Raw genomic sequence first — 21,494 nt, forward strand, 5'->3', positions numbered from 1 at the left:
ATTATCCATTTTTGTTTTATTTTTAACAAAATTGCAAGAATTTCAAGGATTCAAAGATTCTTTTATAGTCATTCGCATCACGTTTACATGAGGTGGAACGAAATTACGTGCACACAGTCCCGGAGCGAAAGAAACAGAAAAACGAAGGAACAGAATAAAAAGAAAACAGAATAACAAGTAATAAGTAATAAAGATAAATAGAATGCAACACCCTGTGTATTATAAATGCAAGTATTAAACTAATACAAATAAAATAAAATAAATAGAGTGCAACAACCTGAGGGACACATTGAGGGAAAAAAAGTGCTTGGAGACAAACAAAGTTAATGCTACAGAAATAAAGCATCACTTTGCCCGTCGAGCTCCCTTCTCTTTAAGTCTGTCTTCTTGGTTTTTGATCGAATGGTCTATGATTAACACATGTTGTAGAAATTTGCATTTCTAAAACATAAAAAGGTCACTAAGTACTCATGCATTAGCACTTATTTTCTGCAATAATCCAAAAGCATATGGGAAAAAACAACTACTGACCTTTTGTCAAGGGTACCAGAATGATGATAACGTCCTATAAACATAGATATTTCTCTACCACTTCATGGTAAAATGGACCGCTACCTATGTAGCGCTTTTTCACTCAGTTTGGGCACTCAAAGCGCTTTCTTACTACAATTCATCAATTCACAAATTAACAAACATTTACAAGCAAGCCCGGCAAAAATATTGGAAAAACTGACCTAACTTCATTGAAAGTAATAAACTACCTACCGACACTTCCCTCTGCAGCTCAACAATTAATATGTAGTATTACATCTATTTAATATTAAAAATCTGAGCTAAAAAATGTGCCATTACCCTGTATAGTATTGCATGTGTGGTATTGATCTTCACACATCACATTTAGCCAGAAAGCATAGGCATATTCCTCCTTAGGTTTTGTGGGAAACTGTCACAGTTCCAACTTTGTGTGATACAGTGGTGAAAAAAAGTTTCGGCTCGCTCTTCTCCTCCCATCCAGACGCAACGATATAAATAGATCTCTCCGGACTGAATTAATTAATCTACCTGATATTCCTGGGTACATTAGTCTGGCTTATGAAGAAGAAGTGAAGATGGCAGCTGATATTACAGGGCTGACTGACTGATCTCCACTGAGATCTTACAACTGTAATAGATTATACTAAAAAAACGGGCTTCCCCATTATGTCTCATTTCCTTCCCTCTGTACAGTATGTAATGTTGTTGTCACTATAATACACTTTCCCACGGAGCGAGGGAAACGGAGGAAGTAAGAGAGTGAGAAAGAGAGAGTGATGATATAAAGCAACCCTTCCCAGCGGTGCTATAGTGAGGGAGTGCATTTGTTAATTTACTCTGCTCATGCTTAAAATGCCGAAGTGTCTTTGGGGATCCCTGGAGTCCATTATCTCCACTTTGTTGTGAATTAAATAAGCGGCTAAAGTGCTGCTTATTTCAGTGTTATTTGAACTGAATGGACGCTCGCGCAGATGACTTGTGTGATGGCTGGAGATTTCCCAGAGAATATAGCGCAGTCAATTTGAATAGATCATATTGTAACTGTGATTATATCGTGCAGATAGATTGACTTTGTTTCTGGATTTCAGTTATTCAAGACAGGTGCATTGAAGAACGAGGTGGTGCAAGGGATGTAGCCTCTGTTTAGTTTAAAGTAGTTAATTCTTTATGTTGTAATATAAATGCAAATATAAATATTTCTGCAATCATGACTTTTGCTCGGTGCTGTAATTCAAAACTGTTGTAGCAGCTAGATGTTAATGCAGGTAGGTGTAGGTTAGTGGCTCGATATATGATCATTTATAGATAAAGGAAAAAGGCTCAGGTTCATTTAGGTTTCCTTTTCTAAAGAGCCACAATGAGTCACCTTGAAAGTTATTATTATTTATTTTCTTTCTCTCTTTCTATGTAGTTAAAGGACAAAATGTTCCAGCCTGGGAATGACAACGAATTATTGCAGCATGTTTTGCTATTCAAGTCTTTTATGTTCTTTCAGTGACCTCTTTTTTTCTTAACAAAGAGAGAGAGTGATGCTTATAGGGTTAGTCTTAATAAGGGACACAGTACCTGCAACATAATCCAGGGAGTTCAGGTGATTTTTGAAGACTTGTAATCATATTCGATCTTTATCCCACCCCCACCCCTCCACCTGCAGTCCCTCCCTACATCCAGCCCTTCGAGTTTCAGCGTTTCACCATCGGCCAACGCGTCTTCATCCCCTGCGTGGTCATGTCGGGCGACCGACCGCTGGACATCACGTGGCAGAAGGACGGGCGGCCGATCCCCGCCAGCTTGGGCGTGACTGTGGACAACATAGACTTTACCAGCTCGCTGAGGATCTCCAACCTAACACCCGACCACAACGGCAACTACACCTGCATCGCCCGCAATGAAGCTGCTGTTGTGGAGCACCAGAGCCAGCTGATTGTTAGGGGTAAGACGGCGTCCACCTTCCGTCTATCAGTAAAATCAGCTGGGAAACACCATGAAGTGTTGCTATTTGTTGTGTTTGTTTTTGTGTACAGTGCCTCCTCAGTTTGTGGTTCAGCCTGAGGATCAAGATGGGATCTATGGCAAAACTGTGACTCTTAACTGCTCCGCTGAAGGTTATCCACCACCTACCATCGTTTGGGAACACTCCAAAGGTACATGAAATGAAGTGAATGTAAAGGGAAGATGCTTGAACATGTGAAAAGAGGTGCAAACATCAGTCAAAACAGGGAGAAATCACTCTGCTTGCGAGTGGGCTCTACTTTCTTTACCTGCGGCTGGCATACATGTCTATGAATGCGCAGGACATACAAACACACACATCACTTCAATTTAGGGCTGTTAGTTTTCAAGGTTTCCACCTGCATCGTTAGAAAATCATCAGAGAGAAAAAGACAAGGACAGACTGAAGCAGACAGACAGGCAGCAAGGCAGCAGGTGAGTTTAGCCACTTGAGCAGGGCAGATGAAGAGAGGGGCCCCAGATGTTTGCTCCATCATCCATATAACCTGGGATGAAAGCTTCACCAAGAGAAACACAACAGCCAGCGAGGAGCAGAGCGTGTGCATGTGTGTGTCTGCGTGCTCGGTGCCGTGATCAAAGGAATGAAAGAATCAGATCTGTTTTTCACCCTTTGATGGGATTTATGTGTGCTCGTGTGCATGTCTGTGCCTGATTAGCAGTGTCTGACCAGGCCTGATCAGTATGTACGGAGGGATCGGCCTGAGCTCAGCATGTGTCTACTCACTTGTAGTGTTTGAAACTAGCTTTATTGGTCAGGTTCGCTTAAGCCAGACTACCAGTCAGTCCTAGTTTTTGGTTTGTGGGACCTTTTTACCTCGGCATTTCACACACTTCCTGTTTCTCTACAGGATAGCTGTCAGAGCAAAGGGACAATGAAAATCAACTTATCCAGGGCAGGTAGTTTAGCTCGCTAATGCCTCATTTGTTGTTAGCCAGACTGCAGTTTGTCCAGAGAATAGCTGCCTGGCATGCTTTTACTGCAACAGTAATAGCTAAGAGCCAGATGAGTGTCTCCGAGAGATATGGAACAGTAAGTAAAGGTCAACTGCTATTAACATAACGACTAGCACTATTTGGATATGCAGAATCCATAATTCAAGGAAGAACACCTCTACCTCCCTCTCCCTGTCTAAGAGCCAGGGGAGCAGGAACAAAGTCACCACTTGACCCTTCTCTAGCCACGGCCACTTGACTGCATTTTAATTAAACAGCAAATACCCACAGCTCCCTAAATGGTCTAATCTGTACACGCTAACTTTAACACAAGCTTATGCAACGTCTGGCTCACTTTGCATGCGTTTAATGCTACATGAGCAAGACTAGTTAAAGATATGAGCCTTATAATTCAGTGTGGGGTGACATTTCTTAGAGACTTAAGGGCAGCCAGTTCAGGAAGAGATACTGTGTTGTATAACAGTAAAAAGAGACTGATTATATAATTTTCTATTTAAAAGATAGAGACCGTTTCCTACCCATCTGTTACCAGACTTCAGACAGATTTTGTCCAGTTATTTTGATAAATTTTAAGAATGAATTTCAAATGTCAGTCATATTTGACCTTTGCAGATAAAGAACAGTGCAAAGCATCAAACCCACTGCTTCAGGATTAGTGTGTCCTTGTCTTTCAGACTGGCCAGAAATGTGTTTCTAAGGACATTTCTGTGTTATTCTTTTGGTGAATTCAGCAAACACAAGAGCAAAGACTAAATCCAGAGTTGGACACACAAGAATAAAAAGAAAAAAGAAGGAGAAAATCCTCTTCTAACTTCAGCGGAGAAATCTGCCTGGCTCTGCGTCGAAGGCTAGTTCCAATATAAGGCCTCCCTGCTCTCCTTCTCCCCGTTGTTCCTCTGCACCAATCTGCCTTCTTGTTAAACATGAGCATTATGTCTGCTCTGATTGCATCACACCAGCAGCTCGGCCTGTTTCGCTCTGCTCAGCAGCTGTTTGGCGATTTAAGGATTTAGGCCTGGTGTTAAGAAACATGTTTACAATCCTTGCTGAATCTGACAGGCTTTGTCATCAAATCCGTAAACACAGACGCATGGTCAAGTGAATGCATATGGACACACACATTCTAGGTCCTCTTACTGTTAAGTACTGTAATGCTATTTAGCTTCGTATATGTGTATTTTTCTCGGTGTCGTGGTGCACTGAATGAGCCGTATAAATAAATCTGAATGCCTCTTTTCTGACTGAAAACAGCTCCTGATTTTGTCTTTTTTTGGCTCGTCTCTACCTGCTCACACTAGGCGCCGGCGTCCCCCAGTTTCAGCCCATCCCTCTGAACACCGGCTCTCGTATCCAGCTGCTGAGCAACGGTTCGCTGCTCATCAAACACGTGCTGGAGGACGACAGCGGCTTCTACCTGTGTAAAGTCAGCAACGACGTGGGAGCAGATGTCAGCAAGTCCATGTACCTCACCGTCAAAAGTAAGAATCCACATCTGATGCAGCTGTAATCAATTTCTGTTTCGCTGTCTGGGCTGAAGGAGCAGTAGGCTGAACTGACTCCCCTTATTTTCAGGAGTTAAGCTGTGCAGATTACAAACGAACAGATCATGAAGAGAACATTTTTCTGTTATACCTCACACCTCCATGTGTCTCAGTTTAATGTCCATGACTGCTGGTGTCCTGCTTCCACGAGCATTAGCATGTAGCTCCCCTAACGTGCTAGGAGTGGTACTTAGATGCAAGTGGGGATTATTTTCCCTCTGCTACTGTTATCAAACTCGAGCATGAGGTTCCCTGCTGACGGGCAGCACTCTTTCTTTCTCCGTCTCATCCTCTGTTTTCTTCTTGGGTGTACATAAACAAGACTGTGACTCCAGCTCAATTTAATATTTAAGTTAGTCTGACAGGATAAAGGTCAGGTGTTCAAAATGTTCTCTATCATACTCTGACCTCTGACCTCTCTGTGAAAAATAATTTGTGCAGAACCCACCTTCTGGGTGAATCTGTTTGTTCTATCATTAATATCAGCTGGCACATCGCGGATATTCATGTGTCACTGTAATTAAGCCTCGCAGTGTACAAGGCTGAGAAGCTGTCAGCACTGAAACAGCAAGCTCAGAGAGGAACAAACTCTGTGTTTTCATAGGTCAGTTTGCTGACTGTGGCACCCAGTTGCTATGCAGCAAGTTGACCTATGGCTGTGCCAACCTTTTTTCTTCTATTTTCTACCACGCAGAGAGCAAACACTGCAGCTGCAGCTACTGCAGGCTCAACTCTCAGTAGCATATCAAACTCCAAACATTGATTTTCATGTATTTCAACTGAAGAAAATGATAAGTGAACAAGTTCTTACGGCACACGATATGCTTTAACCATTAACTAAAAAAATACAGAAAATAAATCGGGCCTGCATTTTCTTTATATTATGCTTTCAGTGTATCTGTTAAAATCCACCCATATGTGCTCTTCAGGGTCACAGAGAATGCTAAAGACGTTAGACTAAGATTATATAGCTCAATAATCTAATCTGTGCTGTTGTTGAATGCAGCAGCAATGCAGATCTTCTCTTTTTCTCTCATCTCTGACCTTTTTCATTTTAGTCAACTTTTAATCCCTTTGTGAGGTCATCTCGCAGTGACAGGAGTTCACTGAGATAATATGCAGCAGCAGAGAAGATATTGGTGTGCTTTTCTCCTCGATGATCATTCTCATCAATGCCCACTCTAAGTCAGAGCTCCTAGGTGTATGTGAGGTGTGAGAGTTTATTGGCCCAATCAAACATGCTGGTGTGCACACACGCAGCTTATTTACATGCTAGAACATTCCACACACTGCCAGATTGCTTTAGTAGCAGTCACTGTGCAGTCCACCCTTTGGGCTTCCTTATACAATCATTGGACACTTTATTAGGTGCACTTTGCTGATACCAACTCACTTTGCCTTCAGAACTGCATTATTTCTTTGTGGCACAGGTTCAACAAGGTGATCAAACATTCCTCAAAGATTTTGATCCATGACAACATCACACAGTTGCTGCAGATTTGTCAGCTGCACATCCATGATGTTCCTCCACATCCCAAAGATGCTCGTAAATGTGGAGATCATCTGAACACAGTGAACACAGCCATGTCACAAAGCTCAAATCGAGATGATTTGAGCTTTGTGACATGGCTCGTTATAATACCGTTAGAAGGCATCAGAAGATGGGTACACCGTGTTCATAAAGAGACAGACATGCTCAGCAGCAATACTCGGGTAGGCTGCTCTGTTTCAACAATGCTCAGTTGGTGGTAATGGGACCAAAGTGTGCCAAGGAAATATACCCCACACTATTATATCAGCAGCCTGAACCACTGATACAAAGCAGGATAGGCCCATGCTTTATGTTGTTTACTCCAAAGTTTGACCCTACAGTCCAAATGTTGCAGCAGAAAACAAGAGTCATCAGATTCTGATGCTCAGTTTGAACTTCAGCACGTCGTCTTGACCACGTCTACATGACTAAATGCATTGAGTTTACCCCATGAGACTGGCTGGTTAAATATTTGTGTTAACAAGCAGCTGAAGAGGTGTACGTAACAAAGTGTCCGGTGAGTGTATGTGTGTTATTTGTGGAGGACGTGAACAATCAATAACCCATACCTCTACACGACAGGAAACAGCAGTGGATTGTTTATGCTGTGTTATTGGTGTGCATTTTGTATTCTAGTAGGAAATGGAGTCGTGTGAGGAGTGAACAGAAACTGCTTGCATAGTTTGACTTTCATTGATCCTAATATTCAGCTACACAAGCTGCCACAGCAGTGTGAGAGAGTTGTGTATATGTGTGTGCGTGAGAGAGGCTTGACCTATTGAATGCACTCTGCTGTTGCTGCAGGCTTCAGTTTCATGTTGCACTGGGCTCTATCAAAGGGAATTCTAATAACTTCACTACTGAATAATGTACGCTTGCTTCTCACAACTAGTAGTTTCATTAACATGAACTGTAACCGTAACATGATTTACAGCTTTTATTATTTATATGAAAACATGTTCTTCTGCTTTAAATGAACAGAAACATGTTCTATTCCTTTAAAGGGTGAGTTCTATATTCCCAACTCCAACATAGTTGGGTGAATTTTTGAAGCCAGATACACACACGATAGGCCGGTCTGTGGTGCTGGTAAGATCATTTTTCTCCCTAAAGCACCAAGTGCACTGCACCTGCACATCTTTAGTTGGAAAGATGTTCAGGGATTTGTGCTCTAAAGATGCTTCTTTCCACCCAAAGTGACCAAAATGAGCCTTCCTCACTCCTCATGCGATAACATATGCAACTTATTAGAAAATATCAAACGTTCGAGCAGCTGTAAAAGTGACAAAAATGACTCGTTTATAAATAATTTTGGCTGAGATTACTTGAATACCTTCTCCTCCCCTCGCTCTGTCACGCTCTCCAACAAACACAAACACACCGGTCCTCTTGAGGCCGTGCTGTCGATAATCTGCATTACTGAACTATAAAGTCACCTGCATCTATCACAGTTCTTTCTGCTATTAGGCTAAGATACAATCAGCCACTGCAATCAATGGCCTGCCTTGCTGTGTCTGCAGTCCATGCCGCTGTCCGTAGTGCTGAAGTAGCAATGCTGCCTGTATTCTATTCCTAAAATATCCCTTTAATATTTCTCAGGTCATTCAGAAACATCTGTGCTACTAAAAAACAAAAAACATATACGCCGGCTCAGCTGATAACGCTTGCGGGGTTCTACATGAGAAATGACTAAACATCCAGTTTTTACTGGTTTGCTGTTTTGTGCAACTTGCAGGTAAAGTGACTGAGTTAATTAACCTGCACTTGTATAATTCATATATAATGTAATAGGATATCTATGCTAACATAAAATGCCCCTGCTTGGATTGTACAGTGTAAAACATGGGAAAATCCTACCTGCATATTGTCAGCCCCCCCAAATTTTTAGGTGCTTGTAAAGTAATTTTTAAAACTTTGATATAAAATTACAAATAGACAGTTGTAGTATGGAGAGAAAGAAGGTGACTCGATAAAACTGAATTGAAGATTTATGGTTAAGGCGTCCTACAATGGAGGCTGCAGGCATGTAATAGTATTTCTTACACTCAATGTAGTAAAATGGCCTTGAAATATAATTTTTATATTCTCTATAGCTGCCTGCGGGCTCCGCATGATTTTGTACAGAGCAAGCAACTTTATTTCAGTCAATAACGATTGCTAGTTAATGGACCCCCCCCCCTCCTTTGTATTACATGCGATTGATTCTCACGTTCGTGAACTTTAGTAACATTTGAGAACATTGAGAACTTTTCATTTGTTCTGTAGGTGTTCAGCAGATCTTCCGAGCTTACACTTCCCTTCAGAAAACGTGCAGGCAAACACAAAGAAAGATAATCAGTGCTACCAATCATCATAGTCGAGATTTGAAAAAGGAAAAATCAAGTATAAAATGTTTAAGTTCACGGTCATATTTTGTTTTATTCAGGATCAGTTCATTTTATATACAGGATGGTATATTCTGTAAGTGATACACTTCTCACTGCAGACATTTTTTTCTAAATGATCTCAGACATTTCTATACCACAGTTACTATATTGATGCCACGTCTGTATGGGATCATCAAAGTGGATCAAATATGAACACACTTCTTTCTTTTTCTTTTATAGAGTTATTCCAAACCTTCTTAGTCATTTGTGATTCAGTTAGCACTGACGTGTCATCTTCACAGTTAGAATACTTCACATTAGAGGAAAATGTGATATGTTCTTTTGGGCCTCTGATCATACTTAGCTTCCCCTGCTACCATTGGCTCAGCCCCATCCCGAACACTCATCAAGAGATCAGATTTCACATTTTAAACCCCGGATTGTACTTGTGTACTCGAGATACTTTCTGTAAAGCTGAACTAAAGTTGCCTGAGTGGTGTATAATTTTTTTTCTTAGCATACATTGTTTATGTTTTTGTACACGCTGCAGGAATATTTTAGAATTTGTGTTTGTGTATTCGCGTAAAACACATCGTTTGCATTCCGCTTGCATGGAGAGGATACAGTTGTGTGTGTGTGTGGAGGTGTATGTGTGCCTTTTATGAGAGGTTAGAACTCTTGAGTGCATTTCTGCTTCATTTAAATCCATCAATACCTCAATTAGTAGCTGACGTGGGCTCAAGGGAAGTGCAGTCTGCATGTTTCTCTGCTTTATTTGCACTCTCAGCCCATTGTTTCGTCTTACACATTCAGCAGTGAGAGACTGAATAACACACCAAATAGTGTTAATCTAATGAATATACGAGTTATATAGCAAAAGATCTATTTTACATATTTTTGCTGTTCTTTGTAATTGGTTATTTAAATTTATACGCTAGTTTATAAGTCTAATTATGTCCGCAATGTGCAGAGATTCTCCAGGTGTTATCAGTTGGTCTGTGTAATTGAATTTTGTATTAAGTCTGAGTCTATGAGTGTAAGTACAAACAAAAAAGAAACATTTTAAATTTACTGGTTATTTTTAACCTGCTCCTTAAACTTGTTTGTTCTTTTGGTGCTGTGTATATACACAGGGCTGCAGTGACACTGAAAAAGTTTAAAAAATAGTTGGTTTTTTTTAGTAATCCTCTTTAAAAATTTGTAAAAAAAATTAATGGACAGGATTAAATATTAAGCAGTTGTTTTTGTGATTTTCAGCTAGCAAAGGTTAGCATGACTGGCTCTCTAAATAGCATATAGCATTAACATAAATTTTTCACCTATAATATCATGATACTACCAAATTTTTGATTTACAAGGTTTATATTTTGAAACATTTAAAACTCAAATAGAGAAAAAAAGTCAAAGAAATTGTCTTCACATTTGTCGAGTTAGCACAGCTGACTAGCTAAGACTAAACAAACTAAGTTAAATTTAAAAAAAAACATTAACTAAATAAAAAAACAGAAAATCCCATTGAGCTTACCTTTTAATATTCACCCTAATCAAAATACAAGACAAAGCAATGTATCTCCTAACAACACAGGCTGCGGGTACGAAGTGCTAATGCCATCTAATCATGTGCAAAGTGTTGGAGCCAATGTGTGACCCACCTGCCACTGGGACACGACCAGTAAATTAAGGTCAGAGTAATGAATATCATCACAAACTAACCAGTTTTAATTCATTTTATATATAAATAAATACATTTATATCAATAAGTTACCCTACATGATCATTAATTTTAAACTGAATTTCTTCTATTACTGCGGCCCACCTGTAGTTCCGTTGCAGCCCAACAGGGACCCCAGCCCACACTTTGGGACTCACTAGCATAACTAATAACTATAATTACAAATTACAAAAGGAGACAGAACTGAAACTGAGAATAAAAAACAGGAGGAATAACTGAAAATGACCAGGACAAAGCACACATTACAAAAAATATGAGGATAAACAGAACCAAAATGTCAAAACTCAAAACACAGGGGCAAAGACACACCATGACATTTTGGTTTCGGACACATGGTTAATGTTTATTAAGTAAATAGTGTCCACCTTTTCTACACCTGTTCTAATCTAAGGGAATCTGACCGTGTGGCCGTAGGCTTTGAAAGGGTATAAATCTTTGCATTCCTCTGTTAAGTCCTCCTCTTCCTTTCTGCTGTCTTTGTTCCCTCTCTTTCACTCTCTTCTCGACCACCTCAGCTTTCTCCTCCTCTCCTGTCTCCCCCCCTCTTCGCACTCACGCTTTCTCCTCTACCCGTCCGTGTTTTATTACCAGGCCCCCCTGTAATATTGCTGGATATTAAAAAATATACATCAACTGAGCAATTACAGGCCATCAAAAAGAATAGGTTTAGCCCGGGGCCGTGCAAGTGCAGCACGGTAGATGCATAGAGATCAGATGAGGAGAAAGCCTTACCTCTGCTCGGGCCACTGAAGCACAGCCGAGAAGATGTAGAACATTTTAGGTACCGCATTGTACTTCCCATGTTTCATTCACACGTGTTTGTATACAAGGTCAAAAACAGCTTGAATACCTCCATGTGCACCGAGAGGTATTCATATGTGCAGTCAGGGGCACAGGAACACTTCAGCAGTCAAGCATGCGCTCGTACGTACAACCGTAAATGATGAATACGGCCGTGCACACGTGATTTCACAGTCATTGTGCGCCCTTTCTAGAGTTCTTTTCATGAGCAAACATGATCCCCATTGATGTTAACTCGCCGAGGCCTCCGATTTAGATGGAGAAAATAGCCCCTGTTAAGGAGCAATAACATTTAGAGACGGGGCTGAGGAGACTCTGTTAATAGGACTCACTTAAAATTCATAGTTGCTATGCAAAATAAATCAGCAGTTTCCTGCGCGGGGGCAGTGGGTACGGGAATGATGGCGCTGGGAGCGAGGGAGAGGGAGGGGCTCCAAGTGAATAAGGGATGAGGTTTAAACGTCGGCAGTCCCAAGTCTGACACGCACAATAGCGCACAGACCCCAGCGTGCACATCCGCGCAGGCACACACAAACACGCACGAGTAGCAACCCCCTTTTGATTTCTGCTGGCTGCTTCAAAGATGAAAATGTGCTGTGAGGGAGGGAAAAAAGACAGAGAAACATGTTGAAGGAGTCTGTGTGTAAGTGTTTGTTTGTTTGTGTGTGTGGGGGGGAGGTTACTGTACGCGGGATCCGTGCTTGTGTGCGGACGTGCTTGTCGAGTCTTTTGATTTGAATGTAGAGCATCAAAAACGGAAGACTGAGAGATATAAGTCTGATGTTTTTGGCAGATGGCAAATGATCACAGATATACAGATGTTTCAAAGACATGTTTGAGCTAATTAAAAGATAAGGCACACAATTTAGTTTTCCCTCTAGAGGGAATTTACAGGTTGTTTTAGCCACAGTATTCTGCTCCTCTAATTTTAAAAGGAAAAATTGTATTATAAACTTGATAACACCCTTTGCCATCATCAGGTCAAGGTTTTTATTCATTCAATACTATTATAACATTGTTATTTTGACACATTAGTGTGCTGTTGTTATCACTTAACTCATCAGACATCCTCATAGAGCTAATGGCGTGTGTGCAAGCCTGAACTCACCTTAAAAATCCAACGCTGGTGAGGCCTTGATACGTGTGGTATCCGGTGTAGCGACACCTTCACGCATGCCACCGAAATGATGAATAACAACTGAGCAAAAAATAATCTGCAGCATTTTTCAGCCTGCGTGACGTTTCAACACATCAGAGTAATTCAAACGCCATCATGCAAATAGCCATTCACACAAGTGTGGGATAATAAATGATTAATTATGTTTTCAAGTACTTTAAATGGCTTGTGATTGTCTAACCTTCCTGGCACTCCAAGTATAATCAAAGCGTACTGTGTGCAGCCAAAATAAATGATTACAAAGTTAGCTACAAATGCTGTTTGACCCACAGGAATGCTGTGTGTTTGTGTGTACGTGTGTTAGTGGATGAGGGTGGGTAACAGGTCTGTTTCTACAGTGCTCTCTGTGTTGTTTATATGTGTTTTACTTTGGATTTGTTTGTGTGCATGCATGCCTATTGCGTGTAGATGCACTGTGCATGTGTGCAAGGCCAACGTGGCTGTAGTTGTGCATTTCTGAGTGTGAGTATGTGTGTGCGCCTGTGCACATCTGAGGTTCGTGTACGCCTGTGTGAGACAACAGCACGGCCAGCGGACTTGTCTGCTGTGTATGAATAATCAAAGTGGTCTCTCTCATCATTAAATCATCACTGTCCTGGTGGGAGCCTGAGGAGGGAGATGGAGCGAGAGAGCGAGGGAGAGAGCGAGGGATCATAGTTAGCGCTGCAGGGGTACATGCTCGCTCTCTCTCCTCCATCGTGTACTGTGGCTGAGATGTGTCATGAGCACAAGTCTTTTCTGCTCTCTGCGCTCGCCCACTTAGCTCCCCCAGACACATCCGCTCTCGTGCGCACACATATTCATACATACGCGCACACGTGCACGTTGTTCAGGAGTGTACAGACACTCGCGCACTGAGTCAAACACACGTATCGCTTCCCTTCTTGGAAGCGAAGGCCTCGGAGCTCTGCTACAAAAGCATCTGCCACATGTAGCTGCCGTTACTGTCCTATTCAGTCACACAGTCCTCACCACTGCGTGCAAACACCTCAAAATACATTGCGCTATATAGTACAAATGTGTTTTCGTAATAAAAACAAGACTTATAGATTTGTCTTTGTGACTGTATTCTTTCTAGCTGATTAACGCTGCTCCACTAATTAATCTTAAAGTGACAATGAGTCTAAAGCATCTCTCAGTTTTGCATCGCTTTGTAACCTCTTCCAGCCTATTACAAGCCCAAACCTGCCCATTATTAAAAAGCAGATATGATACCGTGCAAAAGTCTTGAGTCAGCCCTCATTTCTTTATATTTTGCTTCCAGGGAGCCAGACTTTCTTGTCTTGAGCAATAGCTATCAAGGCTGTCTGAAGGTCTTTCAAAGCTTTACTTTGGACATTTGCTGTTTTTTCCACTCTGTTCAGTCCAGTCCTTGTACCTGACCAGTTTCAGAGGAATGTTTTTGTTTTGTTTGTTTGCTTTCTAAGCCACTTAAGACTGACCTATAAATCATTCAAGCATAAAAAAAGGCAAGGCTGTTGTTTCTACACACACCAGCAAAAAAATCAATTTTTAATTGTATCTTTAGGCACTTTGTTACTAGTGGTCTGTCACAAAAAAACTTTTTTTTTTTTGTTCAATTGATGAAAAATACCAAAGATAACACAGTTTGATAGCCATAAAATGTTTGCACCGCTAATTCCCCGAGAGCTATTAACTGTGAAAACTTGGGAGCATGGTTGCAGGCCTAAAAAACAGCAGTACCTGAGAGAGTCATCTTACTCCTCAGTCAAACCATCTACGGTTCACTGAAGCTTCATCAGAAATGGTCTCAGGAATATGGGAAGGAAAGGTTGAGGTATGCCCAGTTAAACAAAAAACTCCAGTGAAAATCAGTGGCAACTAGTCTCATGAAGAGACGAATCCATTTTTTGGGCTCTAATTATCATCACTATGTAGGGAGAAGGTCAGGAGAGAGGTACAGCCGTCTGTAAAACGTGGTGGAGCCTCTGTCAGGGTTTGGGGCTGCATTTTAACCAGTGGTGTTGGAGATTTTATCAGAATTGATGGCATGGCAATGACACATGGCCAATGCAGTAAAAGGATACTTGGATAGGAAAAACACACACTGCAACACTGTCAGTGATGGATTGGCCTCCCCAGAGCCTGGACCTCAACATTATTGAAGAAGTGTGGGACCATATTGGGTGAGGATGGGGGGAAAAAGGCAGACAACATCCAAAGAAGAACTTTGAATGTCCTTCAAGAAGCCTGGAGAACTATCCCTGAAGACTACTTGAAGAAATGACAAGAAAGGTTAGTTAAGAGAGTTCAGGTTGTGTTGAAGAATAAAGGCGGACATAACAAATAAAGAGTTGGAATCTGGTTAGAATCTTACAAACTCTTTCTTATGTATGGTTGCGCATTTCAGTTGCGGAACCCATGTCCCATTTCCCTAGTAAAATATAAGGAAATGAGGGATGGCTCAAGACTTTTGCACAGCACTGTAGACTAGAGAAAGCTAGGGTGACAATTGGCAGATAAGGACATGCATAATCCCGAGTTGAAATCAAGATTTAAATGAATGTCCTTAATATGCTTTTACAATTTATTCAAATGCTCTTATTTACATGACCCTTAAAATTTATGTGGCAAACATTATTGGATGTATCATTTACTGTTATTTGTTGAAATCTGTGGCTCACACTTGTCTGCTTAGATACATTTTAAGCTTCAGTATCGTCTGTAATTACAGCTTTTCTAATAGGAGTGATTCCCATAACCATATTCTGCTGCTGATTTCGATGTGCTGTCTAACACTACTGACAGCAGTCGGATCCTCCGAATTGTTTTACTTGAATTGCAAAGTGTATAATAATAATTGAGATAATGTTCTCATCGATGGAGATTAACATATTCATTCAGTCTGCTCAGACTGCAGGAGCTAATATGGTGTAATCCAATTCAGGAGCTTCACACCTTAGAGATCATTATGGTGTGAATAGCACCTGAAAGTCTCTGCGAGTGTTACGATCAGGAGACAGCTTCATGTAAGAAGGGAGAAAAAGATGGAATAAAAGAGAGTGTGAGTACGAGAATAGTGTGAGTACAGATTGTGGGTGAGAGACGTTCACAACAAATACTCATTCTGCTGAACGACACACTCGCACATGGGCTAGATGTGCTGCTAATGAGCCTGGTGTGCGGTTACGCCGTAGAGCCAGACCGACTCCACTCTCAGACCGAAGGGAGTTCAGTCAGGAGTCACTGCTTTTTTCTCCTTCCTCCATTCCTCTACCTCATCTTCAGAAAGGAGCACGTTACCCTTCACTGTCTTTATCAAAGCAGTCGCTGGCTTACCTGAAAGGCTCCTTTTCAGTCTTCTAAGTACTGGGAGAGACAGGCAGACTCAAACAGGAGTTCGTGACGGTCCCTGGAGTGTTTAAGTGGTTGTCATAATTGTCACAAAAAAGCAGAAACAGAGTTTTCTCAGCATAAGACAAGAAACACAGTAGAGTGTGCCATGTTCTAGGAAATACAAATTGATATCTTTTAATTTGATGTAAAAGTCTATGCTAAAATGTGAAGGTAGTGATTCCAAAGTGGCACATACACATTAAGCATTAAGTCACATCTACATATAGAGAAATCTAGCAGTCAGGAAATTAGTATTTGGGAATAAATCTTATACTTTATTTCCCCTCAAATGGTGCCATATTTGTGGGTTGAGCAGCAGAGTTGAGCAGCAGAGATGAGCAGTTGGGTTGCGCCCATGAAAAACTATTGACTCTTGTTTGGTCTCGTTCATTGGATCGGATGATTGAAATCTGAGGAACCACTGCTGTGAGATGGATCCCATCCATCAGCCAGCATCAACTCTGGCACTAAAAGGACGCCTAAACTGAACTCGGAAGTGTTCACAAGTGTTGGGGTTAGACTCCAGGCAATCCCAAATCTCCACTGTCTGAGACCAAACTCTATCCTCTGAGATGACAGTGCTCAACCCCCTCAGAGCCAGGTTTATCAGAGACTACCTCCAATATTTGGGAATTGAGAAGATGTTCTAGGTTGCTGTGGCTGCATATATGCATGCTACAAAGGCACCTGTTTGTTAAATTAATAAATAAATTGTTACATTTAAAATACGTCTTGTTTCTAAATAAATAAATGACACCAAACAAGAGTCAATAGCAGAATAAGCTGTTTGGCATTGACAGAGAATATCTGGCAAATTTTTCATGGGCCCAACCCTCCTACTCAACTCTGCTGCTCAACCCACAAATGCATTTTCCTTACATAGGCGATATTTAAAGGGAAATAAAGAGGCTTTCCAACAATATGGGATTTATTGGCAACAAAGAAATAGTCACCCCAAAACAAATTTCCTTCCTTTTTCTGTATATAGGTAGATACATGTGTGTGTGTCTCTTTGTGTATGTGGTGGAGTTTTTTCTACTCTTCGCTCGATATGATGACAAAGAGAGGGGATATCCCTAATATGGTCATCTCAAGCATGTGGGTGTGGCTGTGAGCAGAGCAACCCTGTCTACTTGAAGTTTAACTCTTTTGTTCTGAAAGTTTGCTCAAAGGGAGGTTGGCCTTAAAAGGAGAGGTGCTAAAAAAGCTTTTTCAGAGAATCATGCAAAGCTACTGTAGTGGAGTTCAAGAACAAATAAATACAGTAAACCATATTGTTTTCTTTTCACTTTTACTCATTACCCACCCAATTCTCCGTGCAGTACCAGCCATGATCACCTCCTACCCGAACACCACTCTTGCCACGCAGGGTGAGGAGAAGAGGATGAGCTGCATAGCTCACGGAGAGAAACCCATCATGGTGCGCTGGGAGAAAGAAGAGCGCATTATCAACCCCGAGACCAGCAGATATGTGGTCACTGTCAAAGAGGTGGCCGACGAAGTCATCTCAACGCTCGTGGTAAGTGCTCGGTTTCACTGTAAATCGAAACGCATTTCGAATCTTCGGGCAGCACGCCAACCTTCAGTCATTTTATCTGTATGGACAGATGGAAAGCAGAAAGGGAGAAGGCGTAGGGGAGGCAGGGCAGAGGAAAATTCAGGCTAAAATACATTCTCATTGTATTAATGTCTTAGAGTATGAATTATTAAGAAGGTATTTTCCAATTAAATTTAATGGTGGTTAATACACATTATGAACAAGTACATATGTAATGCAGTAAATTGAAGCAATGTGCGCCAAGAGATAATCGAGTGGAGGTCCAGCCTCTCTTTATTTTATCTCAAATTAAAAGATGAAAGTGCTGGAGACGGGTTCAGTGCCCTGCCATCCTTTAAACTCACTCAGGATGAAGCAGTGTTTTAGATTCCTACCTGATAGCAAAGCTCTGCCCACTTGAAAGCCTCGAGTTTGGTGTGTTTCTCTGTAGATTATGCCTACTCTTCGCGAGGACTCTGGGTTTTTCTCCTGTCATGCCATCAACTCCTTCGGCGAGGACCGAGGCATCATACAGCTGACAGTGCAAGGTGAGCTTCAACTCACCTCAGCTTTTTTTTTTCTTTTTTTTTTTTGTCAGTGGATTGGTTTCAGGAAAAAGTTTTGAGTGATTTATTGCTGTTTGAGATATTTTGCATCTCTTTCTCTCTCAAACTTACTGTTCCACAGAACCTCCTGACCCTCCCGAGGTGGAGATTAGGGATGTCAAAGATCGGACCATAGCGCTCCGCTGGACTATGGGCTTCGATGGAAATAGCCCGATCACAGGATACGATATTGAGTGCAAGAACAAATCAGGTAGACGCGAGGAGAGGGGAGCGATGTAACTATCATGAGTCAAAAAAAACAAAACAACAACAATCCAGAATTAATAAAAGAGCAAAAACCTTTATCGATTGTTTGACAGTGTGTGTTCACCCTCTTGTGTTTTGTTTCTTCTAGCTTCATGGCTATCAGCCCAGGTAACCAAAGATGTCTCGCCACAGCTCAACCAGGCCACTATTATCGACCTCCACCCTTCCTCCACTTACAACATCCGCATGGTTGCCAAGAACGTTATCGGCAACAGCAACCCCAGCAATGAGCTCACCATCACTACTGATGAAGCAGGTCAGTGAGCTTCAGTTTGGGGGAGTGATACTCTGTTTAACGTAGAGCCTGTTTCCTCCGGCCTCGCAAACCTGTTGAGTCGTCGTGCACGTAATTATTTTGCAGTTGCTTTAAATGCAGGTCATCATCGTTTTTTATATCTTGAGAAACAGCTCAGTCCGCCGTTGCTTTTAGTCATCCCTATCAGTGTTCACTTACCCTCTATTGCCTATAATGATCCTCCCTCAGGCATTCCAGCCCATTAAAATGGCACATTTTATGGGATTCATTGCTAAAATAAAGTGCTAAAATTCATATATCATTCCTCACATTATTTAAGGTTAAAGTTGGTGATGTTACAAGTTTTTTTCCTTTTTTTTAATTATTATTAAGTTAAGGTGAAACCTGCTGGGCTCATGAATCAGCAAGTGCATCGAGGAACATGCAGTCTCAGCTCAACAGCACCATCTAGTGTAGCTGAACGAGACTGAAAACAAATGAAATTTCACAGTGAATCATCTTTCCCCGCATTATACCCGGCGGTGTTTAATAACGTTAAATGATGTGCTTCATTTGCAGCTCCTGATGGCCCTCCACAAGATGTCACTCTAGAGCCCACCTCCCCACAGAGCATCAAAGTTTCCTGGAAGGTGCTGTTTGAAAGTTTTTAAGTGCCGCTTTATGAGCTGAGCCATTCATACACAGGGACTATTCGCGTGCATCTCATTAGTCATCGTGAATAAACACTAAACAGTCTTTTCATTTACAGCCTAATTTTGCACAATACTGTAAAGATAACTGTTGGTTTATCAGACCAAATACTGATTTGCATCCTGGATATGTAGCAAAAATTGCCATGCTGTTTATTTATTTGTGTGTTTTTCAGGAATTTAAACAAACTGCAATAAAGTAAAAATTATATCTTGAATTTAACAATGAAATTAACATAGTAATTCAGTGTATTCAGCTCCATTTATTAAAATCTGTGGTATGTATGGACTGACAGAAGACAATGTATTAATCTAATCATTTCAAATATAAAACACAATTAGCCATAAAGTATTTCAGAATTACCCAATAGTAAGAATCTGAGTAAGTCTGGACTTATGAGCTTCCTGATTCTTCTCGCAGCCTCCACAGAAGCACCTGCAGAACGGTGTGATCCGTGGCTACCAGGTGGGCTACAGGGAGTACAGCCCCGGTGGGAGCCACCAGTTTACCATTATCAGTGTGGACAGCACGGGCGATACCACAGAGAGCATCGTGCTGGACAACCTGAAGAAATTCACCCAGTACAGTGTGGTGGTGCAGGCTGCAAACAGAGCAGGCACCGGGCCGTCTTCACAGCAAGTGGTCACTAAGACACTGGAGGATGGTAAGCAGGGGATGTGGGCGCCTCTTACCTGGTGCATTTCCATGCAGCCATACTGAAAATGTTGCGCTTTAGCAGTTAGAGTAGTTTGTAGCATAATAACGTATTTTAGTTATTCTGTATTTGTAACTGAAGAATAGAAGCAGTTTTAGTTGTTTTGAACAGGATGAGCATATTCTCAGATTCCTCTCACATCAAGCCCTTTTAAATGAGCAGGGGCTCAAAACCTCAAAGCTATTCTTGTGAAAAGGTTTCCATCTACTGGGCATATTTTGAACTGCGCTACATCAAACAGTATGCTTCTCTTCAGTTTCCTGTCTGGGTTCCTAACATAGAACGATGTACAGATTTAAAAAAGAAAAATAAAGTGTTTCTTCTTATTTCAAAACGTTTTATTTTGTCTCTCAAAACACATCTCTTTTCCAAAATGAAAGAATACATTCAGTATTTAATGTTAGAATGTGATTTAGTGAACATAATAATACATTTAACATATCAGAATCATTGCAGGATGCAAATATATATGATAAACTTCCCTCGTTTCAAAATAATCATAGTTGTAAAATAAAATGATTTACAAATTTAAATAGAGGTTTCTGACTTAATATTTGGTGGCAGGAGGTATTTGTGTGATTCATTTTTGGATACTTGTTTAATTGCCTGGATGAGGGTACTTTGCCTTAAAAAAGACTCCATTATGCTTCCACTTCAATACTTTTTTGTCTCCCTTGTCTCTGATAGTGCCGTCTCGGCCTCCTGAAAATGTTCTGGCAGTGGCCAAGTCTCCAGAGGTCATTTCACTCTCCTGGATACCTCTGCCCAGGGAGGCTCTGAATGGGAACCTGCAGGGCTACAGAGTCATCTACTGGGCCAACCTGCCTGACGGAGGTACTAGCATTCACACACACACACACACACACACATGCACGCACCTTTTAGTTGCCACTTAGGCCAATCCTTTGGTCCCTGTCTTTATTTCATTGTTGTTGCTTGCTTACTCAGGCACTAGGTGGCGCTGTGGTTTTGTCATGGTGCAACAATATGATGTAAAATGGTGTTTTGAAGCTGTTTCAGTGTGTGTGTGTGTGTGTGTGTGTGTGTGTGTGTGTATAGGACAGTTATCACTTATTGAACACTCATGGTGCTTTGTCTCTGACTCATCCTGTTTGTGGTTAACAGCAGAACGATGAGCTCATTTTTACACATTTTTAAAGGTTTAAATATCATTTTCAGCCACCTTGTTGAATTAACAATATAGTTTTTTTTTAAAGTCTCATGCAGTTTTATCTCCTTGGAATTATAAACGTACTTACATGTTTTATATTTTTCATATTTTGTGACCAGCATGTGACTTTTGGACAATCAGCGTTACACTACATCCTGATTGCTCACGAATGCTAATCAGCAGTAGAAACGCGAAGCCTGCAGTTCACAGAGGGAAGATTTGTGGTTGTATTTCCTGTGAATATATA

The 21,494-nt window shown here is 41.2% G+C and overlaps 1 protein-coding gene across 4 annotated transcripts in view; it reads left to right on the forward strand.

Annotated features, from left to right (window-relative positions):
* dscamb (Down syndrome cell adhesion molecule b) overlaps positions 1–21,494 on the forward strand; it is a 125,318-nt gene that overhangs the window by 87,437 nt on the left and 16,387 nt on the right. For all 4 annotated transcript variants that reach the window (XM_025898231.1, XM_005474552.4, XM_025898232.1 and 1 more), the window contains exons 9-18: positions 2,189–2,467; positions 2,559–2,678; positions 4,800–4,979; positions 17,329–17,525; positions 17,995–18,091; positions 18,231–18,359; positions 18,504–18,671; positions 19,230–19,300; positions 19,782–20,025; positions 20,764–20,910. In XM_025898231.1, the coding sequence (XP_025754016.1) occupies positions 2,189–2,467; positions 2,559–2,678; positions 4,800–4,979; positions 17,329–17,525; positions 17,995–18,091; positions 18,231–18,359; positions 18,504–18,671; positions 19,230–19,300; positions 19,782–20,025; positions 20,764–20,910 (1,632 nt within the window). The remainder of the gene's footprint in view (positions 1–2,188; positions 2,468–2,558; positions 2,679–4,799; positions 4,980–17,328; positions 17,526–17,994; positions 18,092–18,230; positions 18,360–18,503; positions 18,672–19,229; positions 19,301–19,781; positions 20,026–20,763; positions 20,911–21,494) is intronic.

This window comes from Oreochromis niloticus, linkage group LG14, assembly GCF_001858045.2.
Source record: "Oreochromis niloticus isolate F11D_XX linkage group LG14, O_niloticus_UMD_NMBU, whole genome shotgun sequence".
Taxonomy (NCBI): Eukaryota; Metazoa; Chordata; class Actinopteri; order Cichliformes; family Cichlidae; genus Oreochromis; species Oreochromis niloticus.